The 14194-nt window shown below is 44.1% G+C and overlaps 1 protein-coding gene across 1 annotated transcript in view; it reads right to left on the bottom strand.

Annotated features, from left to right (window-relative positions):
* LOC137525529 (uncharacterized) overlaps positions 1-14194 on the bottom strand; it is a 103265-nt gene that overhangs the window by 55723 nt on the left and 33348 nt on the right. Inside the window, exon 2 of the mRNA XM_068246656.1 lies at positions 5947-6008. Within this exon, the coding sequence (XP_068102757.1) occupies positions 5947-6001 (55 nt within the window). The 5' untranslated portion in view covers positions 6002-6008. The remainder of the gene's footprint in view (positions 1-5946; positions 6009-14194) is intronic.

The following is a 14194-nucleotide window of genomic DNA, read 5'->3' as shown; positions in this document are numbered from 1 at the left end:
CTGCCCTCTACCCTCTTATGCGGCGTATGGTACACCGCGGGTCGGCTAGTCAGATATAAAAATATACATACATACATGGCTCCAAGGCAAAAGAAACCCGGTGTGTTCAAATTATTTCTATCTTCCTAAACAATTACGACGACTGATTTCATCACTCAAGACCGATCACCTCTTAGAAAAATACATTTAGATCCAGTAACTGGCCTTGTTGTCCAGCAAAGGATATTTTCAGAGTTTAAAGGGACTCCGAGCAGTGCAGAAACTATGGAATTCAATTTCAATTGCGAAAATAGAGAAAACTAAAAGGCGTAGGGTGACGATTTAGGTGTCGCCAGAAAGAGGAGAAAGAGAGCTTTAAAATGATATCTTTCCATAGTTACTTGTATTACACAGGGCGACACCTTCCCCAGTTTCAGCAGCTCTATTCAGCAGAATGGAGATGCTGACTTTAGGAAAAAGTCGCCCTGTGTAATACAAGTAACTATGGAAAGATGGATATCATGTTAAAGCTCTCTTTCTCCTCTTTCTGGCGACACCTAAATCGTCACCCTACGCCTTTTAGTTTTCTCTATTTTCGTGATTAAAATCAATTTCAATTGCGAAAATAGCGAAAAATAAAAGGCGTAGGGCGGTGGTTTATATATCATTGGAAAGAGGAGAAAGAGAACTTTAAAATGATATGCATCTTTCCATAGTTTCTGCACTGCTCGGAGTCCCTTTAGAGGGCTTCATTTTATTTGTGGCCTAACCCAAAGCTCATGGCAGCACATTGGCTTCAATTCTGGTAGCTATGTGCGGTAAATATTTTTTTTGTTGGTAAAATACCTCATGCGGTATTTTCCTCTTTTTTATAGAAATTCTGAAAGATTTTTCCACATTTTCAAACATGCAGTAAAACGTGTGAAAAATGCACAAAGTGCGGTATTCGGTAAATAAATAATAGTAGTCTTTTATTGTCTTTTATAAGTTAGGATAGTCTTTGGAAGATTTTTTTGAGTGTGGGGGGCAGGTGTATTTGAGTATGTAGCATTATATGGAAAGTATATTTATAGTTATCCCCTATAAAAAAATCCAATAAATATTTTGAGTTTTATTTCTACTATTCTTTTTTATTACACAGCCTGAATAGGAACTCCACTACAATAGCTATACGAACTCCACTAAAAACTGAAAATGCATACAAATTGACTTTACCACCAGGTACATGCAGGTCTTAAACTGATTGTAAATTATGTGGTAACATGCCCCTATTTTCTACGAGAATAGCAATTTTCAGTAAAATTAATGCAAATTATTGCATGAATTACCTCATAATTTACCGCATGCAGTAATTCATGACTTAAATTTACTGCATGCGGTAAGACATGACTAAAATCTACCAGAATAGCTAAATGTCATTACCATACGTGGTAAATTACTATAAATGCGCTAGTTTGCTCGAAAACCCTACTGGAATTGAGCTTTGGAGACAAGGAAAAACCGAGAGCCCAATCTGGTGTAGTATGTTAGCGTAAAGTGAAAAAAGTATGTGTTTTAAAGTTATACTCACAAACACGGGTCACCGCACAGGCGACCAATGGAACAGCAGGTGGGGAGAATTATAACCTGACCCCACTCAGGTCTAAAAAGTCACTCTCTATAGACAGAAAAAAAAAAGATTAGGGGATATACCCCTCCACCTAGGGTGGACTAAGTATATGAGTAAACAAGAGTAATAGAGGCGCCAAAGTAGGATAAAATAGTTAAAATCAGTCTAAAAGGAGGGATGTGGGTAGATTCACCTTCCTCAGGTATAATAATGACCAGGCTGAGTTTAGCCGTTAATCTCACAATTATATTTATTTCATAACAATCTCCAAAACATTGATGCAACGCGTTTCACGGGTCAAACTCCCGCTTCATCAGGCAATCGTAAAAGGAGAAACACAGCTGAAGATCAGTGTCAGGTCAGAGCGCCTCTATCCTGACAGGCACTCTGACCTGACACTGATCTTCAGCTGTGTTTCTCCTTTTTCGATTGCCTGATGAAGCGGGAGTTTGACCCGTGAAACGCGTTGCATCAATGTTTTGGAGATTGTTATGAAATAAACATAATTGTGATATTAACGGCTAAACTCAGCCTGGTCATTATTATACCTGAGGGAGGTGAATCCACCCACATCCCTCCTTTTAGACTGATTTTAACTACTTTATCCTACTTTGGCGCCTCTATTACTCTTGTTTACTCATCTACTGGAATTGAGGCCATTTTCTATTAAAATCTTTTAGAAATCGATTTCAGTGTGTGCTGCACAGATCAAACAATTCCTGACCAACAAACTATTTTCAGATAAAAAAGAAAAATAATAATTCGGAAATTTGATCAGATTGATTGTCAGCAAATTGTTTTCTATGCAGTTTGAACAGGCATACATCTTCACCTGGCCACGAGGTGAGATAATATCACGGATTCTCTTTCCAAGGTGACTCTAAACACTTGAGGCTTCCCAGAATCTGGTGGGAGGGCACTCTTGTTTTTCAAGAAAACTGAAAGCAATATCAAGTCAAGTTCACATCAGTGTATGGCCAACTTTATTAACCTCCCTGGCGGTTTATTTATTTTGCCAGGGAGGCTGAAATGGGTTTTTTTTTAATTAAAAAAAAAATATTTCATGCAGCCAACTGAAAGTTGGCTGCATGAAAGCCCACTAGAGGGCGCTCCGGAAGCGTACTTTCGATCGCCTCCGGCAATCGAAAGTAACAAGATAGGCCGCAATGAGCGGCCTATCTTGTTTCGCTTTCCTCGTCGCCATGGCGACGAGCGGAGTGACGTCATGGACGTCAGTCGACGTCCTGACGTCAGAGCCGCCCGATCCAGCCCCTAGCGCCGGCCGGAACTGTTTGTTCCGGCTGCGCTGGGCTCGGGCGGCTGGGGGGACCCTCTTTCGCCGCTGCACGCGGCGGATCGCCGCGGAGCGGCGGCGATCGGGCAGCACACGCGGCTGGCAAAGTGCCGGCTGCATGTGCTGCTTTTTTCAGAATGCAAATCGGCCCAGCAGGGCCTGAGCGGCGACCTCCGGCGGCATACCCCGAGCTCAGCTCGGGATTACCGCCAAGGAGGTTAAACTGTCTCTGTGGCCAACGTCCACTACCCGAGAAAACATTTTTCTGGAGAGTGGCCCACCTGAGCTCCTCAGCTGATTGACATGGTCAAGCTTCCCTGTTTTGTGAGCATAATATTCATACTTCTAACTCAGCATCTACTAAGTACTACATTTAATGGTCCCTGCTGTTTTGTATCCTTCCTGGTAAAGTAAAGGTAGCCATACACTCATTAGATTAGCAGCAGATAGATCAACAGATAGATTTCTTATCTATCTGATGTGTTTAGGAACATTTTTTACTAGGATTAGAACTCCAATAGATTTCAGTATGACTTCTATTGAAAATCGATCTGATGGCATTTTTTTTGCCATCAGATTTCCATTAGGGCCAATGCAAAATGATAAGCAATCTCAACAGATCGACCTAGATTTTCCACCCTGCCAGATCTATTGAAATCAATCAAAATAGATCACAATCGGCCGCCAATCGGTCGATCGGTCAACCGATTTGCAATCGACCAATCGATCATCGATTTTGATCGATCGGCCAGAAAATCGGCTGAGTGTGTGGGCCCCTTAAAGGTCCAGTTCAATTATTTGTTCACCTTTTCTGACTGACTAGCACCCATCATAGTTTTTAATGCAAGAATTAAAGAAGGCTGGATCAGATTACACCAAAACTAGGATCTCCTGAGGAATGTCTAGCAACCACTTCTAACTTCTAAATGTACCCATCTCAGGGCAACATGTTGGTAAAAGAGATATAAAAATGTGAACTTAGTAAAAGCTGGGTTAGGAAAATGAATATTATGCTCACAAAACAGGATTGCATGTTCAAGGTACCATAACGTAAAGCTTTTAGAGAAGATTAGAACCAAGTTTCCCTCAGCTAAAGAGCTCAAATGGGTCACTCTCCAGAAAACCGTTTTCTCGGGTAGTGGACGTTGGCCAAAGAGACAGTTTAATAAAGTTGGCCATACCCTGATGTGAACTTGACTTGATATTGCCTTCAGTTTCATGAAAAACAAGTGTGCCCTCCCACCGCATTCTGGTAAACCTCAAACTAGTCTTCAGAGTCACCTTGGACAGAAGATCAGAGATATTATCTCGACTCGGAGTAAGTTGAAGGTAGAGCCGACTCAAACTGCATAGAAAAATATTATTTCACTGCTGATTCACATTTGCTCCTCACAATCTAATCCCTTCCATAATGATATGTTATTGTCATTGTCTAAGGTCCACTTTAGGATGTGGAAGGATTAGGGAACCAAAGTGTTTGAAGGAAATCCAAGAAAACACAGGGAGAACAAACACACTCCATGCAGATAGTGTTCTGGCTCAGATTCAGATCCGGGACCCAGCTGCTCTACAATATAGTACTACCCACTACACCACCTACATACATACTCATAATGCTTAAAATACTGAGTGGTGCTTTTTACTCACATAGAAACTCTCACATCTGTAAGTCAGGAGTTAAGCCTAGTACCCACTTTCAATTATAATTGGACAATCACTGACCAAATTAACCACCTCCATGTAATATTATTATTGGCCAATCAAAATGCATACATATGCAATCACCGCCAGGAGACTTGGGCGCAGGATACAGCTGGTATATGGTTTATCCTGCTGCTGCACCGGCGATGTTAATTACTATTCCCCCTCCAGGTCCACGTGGATGGTGGGGTATAATATAAGTTGGCTTCCAGCTATTGCTGGAGGTCAAATTCTAGTGTTTTAAAATGTAACATCTGCTCCATCTTCTGACGGCGCCAAAGTTACTCAGTGTGCGCCCAAATCTCCTGCGCTGTGATTACAGTGCTCGAATCAAAATTGGATGTGTGTACCTACAAGTTATCAGCAAATTCAACTAGTAAGAACGTAACACTCCTGTTGCCTGTGGAAATTCTAATTTAAGTGACCCATTGAACTAATCAACTTTAATGTCAGGAGTGTGTATCAGGGTGAATGTATTTCTATGGATATTGCTGAACTGACTCCAGCACCACACCACCACCATTCAATTCCCTTTTCGCCTATTTTTTTCTCCTAGAAGATAATTTTTTCATATTTTGTATAAAATAACTTTATAGGACTCTGCAAATAAAAAAGTGCCAAAAAGTAGGTGAAAAAGTCCTGTCAAAACCCCAAAAAAGTATTGTCTGTTTTGCTGGTTTCTTAAAATGCACGTCATTGATAAGGTGTGAAAATATTACCTAGGAGAAAACTTAAGAGAAAAAAGGTAATTGAATAAGGCCCCCTAGCTAATGCCTCAGTGCTTTACTGATACTTTTGATTTTTTTTAAACAAACTTTTTATCAACATAGCCCCCTCGTCATGCAAGCTGCCGACATCAAAAGCCAGCCAGCATGGGGCTCCACCACCGGAGCAATACCAGCCAACATGGTCCATGGCATGGGGGGACTCTGCAAGAAGGAAGCAAACATTTGCCAACCCCTATCTATCTGTCTATCTATCTATTTACCCACTCTCGACCCATCTATCTGCCTACTTATCTTTATCTATAATCAATATAACATCAATTAGGCCCCTGACACACCAGAGAGAATTTTGTGGGTCGATAATAGTTTTTTTTTTTAAACGTTCCCATTTATTTTTTATGACTTTTTCACAGGATCAAGATTTTTCAAAAAATTGTGATCCCAGAAATTTTGCATCGATTTTACAGTGATTTTAATGGAAGTCAGTGAAAGTGTTTTTTTTTTCTTAAAAAAATGAAAATTACCCACAAAACGCTCTCCAGTGTGTCAGGGCCCTTTTTCACATAGTCAGTTACTAATAACACTTTGGAAATGTGAATTATATATCTATATTAGGTGACACATAGAGGTTCACTTACCTCTCCTGAGGAGGATGCACAGAACAAGGGTCACCTCTAGTCCCCTGAAGGTCATCGTTTCTCTGCGGAAGGATGAGAAGATGTGGAAGTTTACATGACAGATGACATTAGGACTTTGGTGACAGGACTGTATAGAGAGGGAATGAGCTGTGCCTCTGCCCTAAGAGATCTGTGAGTCACCTGTCTCTGTACAGCCACTCTGCACACCTGATCTGCCTATATAAGCTTCACCGAGTGACAAAACGTAAACTTGAAATTCCACTTACTGCCACTGGCTCTTCCCTCTGATGTGCAGAGCTTTGCCTGAGGCCAAACCTCCTGATATCAGTTTATACATCCTGTTCTGCATCAGCTTGCAGCCAGCTAACCAGACATAGGTGGCATTTGAGGAGTCACAATGGGAAGGAAGGGAGCGAGCACAGAGAAGACACTAGAGGGGACACAGGTAGTACTGGCGGGACACTAACAGGGACATGTAGGAGGCACAAGTGCAGGGAAGGCGCAGGGCCTTCCCTGCACTTGTGCCTCCTACATGTCCCTGTTAGTGTCCCGCCCGAGTGTGTGTGTGTATATGTGTGTGTATGTGTGTGAGTGTGTTGTGTGTGTGTGTGTGTGTGTATGTATGCGTGTGTGTGTGTGTGTGCGTGCGTGCGTGCGTGCGTGCGTGCGTGCATGCGTGTGTGTGTGTGTGTGTATGTGTGTGTATGTGTGTGTGCGTGTGTGTGTGTTTGTTTGTGTGTGTGTGTGTGTGTGTGTGTGTGTGTGTGACTGTGGGGGGGAGGGGGGCATCTAAAGTTTTGCAGGGGGGACCTAATGCTTTTTGGTGATGCCCCTAATTGAGGCCACTGTACACTCTGCATTATATCAGCACAGTTGGCCCTGACTAGTTGTTAAGGCAGAAAACTGTATAGAGTGTATATGAGTCGTTAGAGATCAGTTTAATGTTCAAATCGATCACATAGGGCTTGATTCACTAAAGCGTGCTAACACAGTTAGCATGCTTAAAAGCTTTGCACATGCAAACTAGGGTGCTAAGTAGTTTGCACAGCAAAGCTGTTACTGATTGCGTGTTGCGCCATACGTTCCGTTCACGTGCAAATCAGCTACTTCGCGTGCAAAGTATGCTTATCACGCTACTTAGCACGTGCGAAGCCAGTTGGCACATGCTAAGTGGCTTTTCACTGGCGTGCTAACACTTTGCACGCTGTAGTGAATCAAGCCCATTGAATTCCAGCAAAAATAATGCATGCAGCAGAATTGTACCATTTCTACTTTGCATCATCATGCTGTTCAACCTGCAGGGGGCGGTACAGAGACAGAGCTGTCCAACAAGAGCTCAGCTTATTGGTCTGGATTGAATTCTGTACTGTCATTAGTGGCCCCTAAGGGTACTTTTTCACAGAATCCAGAAAAAAGATTAAGATGAAATGGGGCCCTAGGCAAGATAGCACTTTCTGACCACCAGGCCCCTAGGCTTTCTCCAGGCCATCCCACCTGCACCCACCATTTATCCATTCCTCCCACCCACTGCAACAGCACCCAACGTTTATTGCTGCCTCCCTCCCACCCCACCATTACCCTGCATTCATCCCTTCCTCCCTCCCACGCCACCAGCACCCAGCATTTACCCCTCACACCCCACCGGAACCCAGCGTTTATCCCTCCCTCCCCACCAATATCCTGCATTTATCCCTCCCTCCCACCCCACCAGCCCCCAGCATTTATCCCTCCCTCCCACCCCATCAGCACCCAGAATTTATCCCTCCCTCCCACCCCACCAGCACCCAGAATTTATCCCTCCCTCCCACCCCATCAGCACCCAGAATTTATCCCTCCCTCCCACCCCATCAGCACCCAGAATGTATCCCTCCCTCCCACCCCACCAGCACCCAGCATTTATCCTTACCTCCCACCCAAACAAGGATTAAGATGAAATTGGGCCCTAGGCAAGAGAGCATGTTTTGTCCACCGGGCCCCAAGGCTCTCTCCAGGCCCTAGGAAGCTGCCTAGAATATCCTTGTGGATGATCTGTCTCTGAATGCAATGCACTCAGATGCAAGGGACAATATCATTGCATTGCAATGTGATTTAGTGATATTCCTATGGTACATTCACACTGGGTACGGTGCTGTGAGTCCCATACGTGTTTACAGTGGCGGTGAAGCATACTTTCATTGTACTGTGTGCTTCACTGCATGGTTGCACCGCACGTCTAATAGGCAATGTGACTTTGTACACCATAAACAAACGAAAGAGAGACGGCACACGTGATTTTGTACCACTGCATAGCTTTCCATATTTTGGAGGGACAGTCCCTCTTTGGCAACCAAATCCCTCTGTCCCTTTTTTTCCTCATGTGTCCCTCTTTCGGGAATGATAAACAAATTTGTGTAAATATATTTATTTTTTTACCTGAACAATCCTTTAGGCTAATTTCACACCAGGACGTTGCGTTAGAGGGGGCGTTAAGGTCGCATAACGTCCCCCTAACGGAACGCCTGGTGGTGCTGGATCTGGACGTCAGAGTGAGCCGCGTTGTGCAGCTCACTCTGGCGTCAGTGATGCCGTGATGCGCACTCTTGTGCACATGCGGCATCACGTGGTCCCGCCGGCCAATCGCCGCACAAAGCGGCCGCTCCAGGAAGTAAACACTGCACGTCACAACGTGCAGTGCATATTAATTAGCCATGTGCCTGGCCGCTCTCCGCTCCTCCACAGGATTACTGAGCATGTGCAAGCAGTCTAACGCGGCTCAGCCGCGTCTAAAGTACTGCATGCAGTACGTTGTCCTGTGACGCAGCGTTACAATGTAACGCAACGTGGGCACTGTGAACAGCCCCATGGTTTTTTCATTACTGTGCGGTGGGGTGCGTTACAGGCTGCTCTAACGTGCGCCTGTAACGTCCCACTGTGAAACCAGCCTTAACCTCCTTGCCGGTTATCCCGAGCTCAGCTCGGGGTAACCTGCGCAGGGGGATTTCTCAGGCCCCACTGGGCCGATTTGCATAAATTTTTTTTGTTACATGCAGCTAGCACTTTGCTAGCTGCTTGTAACATTCGATCGCTGCCGCTCGTCGCGGATCCGCCGCTACCCACCGCGCCGAGCCGCCCCCCCCCCCCCCGCCCCAGACCCCTGCGCAGCCTGGGGAATCAGTGCCAGGCAGTGCTGAGGGGTGGATCGGGATTCCCTGTGACGTCCTCGGTGACGTCATCCTGCCCGGTCGCCATGGCGACCGGGGAAGCCCTGCAGGAAATCCCGTTCTGAACGGGATTTCCTGCTTACTCTGATCGCCGAAGGCAATCGGAGTGGGTGGGGGGATGCCGCTGCTCAGCGGCTATCATGTAGCGAGCCCTGGGCTCGCTAGTCTCTACATGATTTGAGAAAAAAAAATTAAAAAAAAGTTCTGCGCTGCCTCCTTGCCGGCGAGAATTAGACCGGCAAGGACATTAAATAAACTCGAAACTTTATTATTATCTTTTAAACGTATACATTTCTAACTTTTTAAATGTTATCTATCTATCTATCTATCTATCTATCTATCTATCTATATATATATAAATTTGTATGTACTGCATGTGTGTATGTATGTGTGTGTATGTATGTGTGTGTGTGTGTGTGTGTATGTGCCGCGATCACTCAAAAACGCCTTGACTTGATTTCAATGAAACTTGGTATACAGATTCCTTACTACCTGGGATGATATGTTCTGGGGGTCTCGCGTTTCCCCTGCACACCTGGGCGGAGCTACAAATAGCAAATCAGATTTCACCCATTCATGTCAATGGAAAAATGTAAAAGGCTGCCATTCTCACAGTAATCAAGCCAGAGTCCCCACACTTGGCACAGTTGGTCACTTGGTGACCGAGGTTACAAATCTAGGAAAAGTGAGCAGAGCATTAAACAGTCAGTTGAAGTTCAGCCATTCATTTTAAATGGGAAAATGTAAACTGCAGCCATTCTTAGACTGTAAATCGCAGAGTTTTCAAACTTGGCATTGGCACAGTTGGTCACCGGGTGATTGGGATTAATATTCAGGAAAGTGGGTGGAGCCTAACAGCCAACATTTACATATTGATTTTCAAGGTGAATATTTAAACTGCTGCCATTCGTACACTGTTAATGGCACAAGCCTCAAACCTGCTACAGTCAGTCATTTGGTCACTGGAACTCAAATTCGCTAAAGAGGTGAAGCCACAAACAGCCAATCAGATTTCTTTGCTGGATAAACTGCTTCCATTCACACATTATTGATGACATGGACCTGAAAGCTCACAAATTTGGTCATTGAGTGACTGTGTGTCAAGGTTACAAAAAGTGGGTGGAGCCAACGTAAACTGCAGCTATTCTCACATTTTTAATGGCAGGGTTCCTAAACTTTGCACAGTTGGTCACTGCGTGACTGGGATTAATATTCAAGAAAGTGCCTACAACAGCCAATCAAAATTAACATATTAATTTTCAAGAGGAATATTTACATTGCTGTCATTCTTACTGGCAAAGGCCTCAAACCTGGTAAAGTCGGTCATAGGGTAACTGGTGTTCACATTCTAAAAAGGGGACAGAGCCACAAACAGACAATCAGATTGGTTTCATTTCCGTGGGAAAATTTAAATTATTGATGCCAAGGATCACAAAGCTCACAAACTTTGTCATTGAGTGACTGCATGTCAAGGTTAGAAAAAGTGGGTGGAGCTAACAACTAAATGTTTTTTACATGGGGAAATATAAAAAAATATATAAACTGCTGGTTTTCAGACTTTACACAGTTGGCCACTGGGTGACTGGGTTTAATACTCAGAAAAGTGGGTGGAGCCTACAACAGCCAATCACAATTCACCTATTGATTTTCAAGAGGAGTATTTACTTTGCTGCCATTCTTACACTGTTAATGGCAAAGGCCTCAAACTTGGTACAGTCGGTCATTGGGTGACTGGGGTTCAAATTCTGAAAAAAGACAGGGCCACAAACAGCCAGATTTGTTTCATTTCAGTGGTATTTATTTCTGGTCAGCTGCTCCCACTTAACAGTTTTGCCTTTGGTGTATATGCAGAGCCTCTGTTTGGGTTCAAGGTGCGTTTGTAGTTTCTGGGGGGGCTCAGCGCATCTTTGAGCAGAGGCCATTCAGGTGATGCGCTGGTCCCACTTTTTGCGCAATTTTCAATTTTACTTGGTAGCGCGCCCAGGCTATGCATATGCATAGGTAGGATTTAGTTAGTGTTAGGTCCCCTCCCATGGAGGAAAGACTTCTTCGACAGTGGGAGGGACAAGTACTTAACAAGTTGCATGCAAGCTGTTATAGGAAACTAACATCCTCCAAGTGGTAGACAGGTCATGTGTATGCTCAGTGTGTATTTTATCCCATAAGTGGGGCTTGCACTCTTTTGCAGGTAAGCACTCATCTGTTTTTAAGTAGTGCTGTTCATTTCTTTGCTGTATCTTGGAGTATACCTCGGCTGCGGTTGCTACTGGTTACTCCTTCTGTCTTGCGATTGTCTTGTCGCCAGCGGCGGTCGACAGGAGATCATTCTGTCTGTTTGGATCGCACTCGCCCTAGCGTTAGAGGCGGTGGATCCTTCTGTACTCAGTTTGGGAGTGTAGGCCAGAGCTGCGGTTGCTACTGGCTACTCCTTCTGTCTGTCTTGTCTGATACGAACGCTTGCTGTAGATTCGGTGAGGTAAACGTTTAGCAAGCGTTCGCGTTCTCTATTCCGTGTTTGTGTTACATTGGTTAGTTAGGTTGGCACGCTTATCACTGGGCGCCTAACGCGCGGTGATCGTGTCTCAAATGAGTTCGCTGTTGCAAATGAGTGCGGTGTTCACATTTAGCTAGCGTTTGTTATTTTCCTTGATGTTCTGATCATTGTTGTTTGCTGTGCCTTTGTTGCTACACTTGTGTTCTGTCTTTCTCGGTCTTGTGTCAATATTGACAATCGCCACTCTTGCGACTGCATTTCCACTTTGTTTCTGCAGTTGTGTGTTCACCGTCACTGGGTGGCGACTAGATTGGTGGACACACATACATTCTGTCCCTGTGCTCATTCTCATTAGCAATCGTTATCTCTTGCGATTGCGTTCTAACTTGGTTTCCGCTGTTGTGTGTTCGCCGTTGCTGGGTGGCGACCAGATTGGTGGACATACATACATCCCATCTCTGTGCTTATTCTGTCTTGTGTCGCTGTTAGCAATCACCATCTCTTGCGATTGTGTTCTCACTTGGTTTCCGCTGTTGTGTGTTCGCCGTCGCTGGGTGGCGACCAGATTGGTGGACATACATACATCCCATCTCTGTGCTTATTCTGTCTTGTGTCACTGTTAGCAATCGCCATCTCTTGCGATTGCTTTCCCACTTGGTCTTCACTGTTGTGTATTCATCGTCGCTGGGTGGAGACTAGATTGGTGGACACACATACATCCTGTCTCCGTGCTCTCTCTCTTTAAGGGCTATCTTGCCCTGCATTGCTTTCCCTCGTACAATTCCTATCTGGCATCTGTGGCAGTACAGAGGGGTTGTTCCTCTGTTCTCCACAGCTCCATCTGCCGGCAGGAATTCCCCTCTACAGGTGCATTGCACCGCAGCTGGGTTGACTCAGATTATACGCGTGTGGAGGATTTCCGCAGTGTCAGCGCGCATCCTGTGCGCTGACCACAGAAATAATTCCTCAATCGTTACACTGGGTGACTGGGATTAATATTCAGAAAAGTGAATGGAGCCTACAACAGCCAACGATAGAGACCTCAAACCTGCTACAGTCAGTCGTTAAGTGACTGGGGTTCAAATTAACTAAAGTGGGCGGAGCCACAAACAGGTAATCAGATTTCTTTGCTGGATATACTGCTTCCATTCATACAATTTTGATGCTAGGAAGCTGAAAGCTCACAAACGTGGTTATTGAGTGACTGTGTGTCAAGGTTACAAAAAGTGGGTGGAGACAAATACAAATTTCACTGGGAAAATATAAACTGCAGCCATTCTTACACTGCTAATTTTAGGGATCTCAAACTTTGCACAGTTGGTCACTGGATGACTGGGGTTAAAGTGGACCCAAATTAATAAAAATACAAGATTTCAGAAATAAAATCTATTTTCCAAATTATAATAATAAATAGCAGCCTTTTTTCAGCTGCATGATGACAAATATAAAATATTTTACGTTTATTGGAGGAAACCCTCCCTTCCTTTCAAATTGCCGGGACAAAATCCGGCCGATGGAGTAAGTGGTGTCTGGCAATGGAGGAATTGCTAATGGCTGCCCCCAGTATAACCCTAGTTATGAAAAGAGAAGGGTGAAAAGCATGCACTGAAATGCTCATAGGTTTGCAGCAGTGTTTATTTATCTTTGTATGTGTCAGAGTGGTGCAACTAAATATTTTTAATTAAAAAACATGTTTGGTTTGGGTCTGCTTTAACATTTTATAAAGTGGGTGGAGCCTACAACAGTCAATCAAAATTCACCTATTGATTTTCAAGGGGAATATGTCAACTGTTTCCATTATTACACTGTTAATGGCAGAGGCCTCAAACCTGCTACAGTCGGTCATTGTGTGACTGGGGTTCCAATTCACTAAAGGGGTACAAACAGCCAATCAGATGTATTTGCTGGATAAACTGCTTCCATTCACACAATTGTGATGCCAGGAACCTGAAAGCTTACAAACTTGGTCATTGAGTGACTGTGTCAGGGTTACAAAAAGTGGGCAGAGCCAAATACAAGTTTTACTGGGAGAATATAAACTGCAGCCATTCTAAAGGCTCATACACACATCAGACCATAGTCTTTTGAAAATGAAAGATCACAGACCAATTTTACCCCCTTCCATGTAGTATGAGAGCCATACCTACACCGTCTATTCTATGGAGCTGAACTCCCCATCAGACAGAAATCTTTGCAAGATGCTGCACACAAAGATGCTGCACACATTCAAAAGATCATTATCTGCAAAATATCTGTTCCTGCAAAAGGTCCGTTCCTGCAAAATGCATTCATAGTCTATGAGATCTGCAGATCATCATACACACCTTGTTTAACAGACATTCATCTGCAGATCAGATCCACCAGGATGGATTTTCAGATCTGCGGATGATTGCTTGATCTGCAGATGAATGTCAGTTAAACAAGGTGTGTATGATGATCTGCAGATCTCATAGACTATGAATGCAATTTGCAGGAACGGATCTTTGGCAGGAACAGATCTTTTGCAGATAATGATCTTTTGTGTCTGTACAGCATCTGTGTGTGCAGCATCTTG

This window comes from Hyperolius riggenbachi, chromosome 7 (genome assembly GCF_040937935.1).
Source record: "Hyperolius riggenbachi isolate aHypRig1 chromosome 7, aHypRig1.pri, whole genome shotgun sequence".
NCBI classification, from domain to species: domain Eukaryota; kingdom Metazoa; phylum Chordata; class Amphibia; order Anura; family Hyperoliidae; genus Hyperolius; species Hyperolius riggenbachi.
This window is presented reverse-complemented; position numbering and strand designations above follow the sequence as displayed.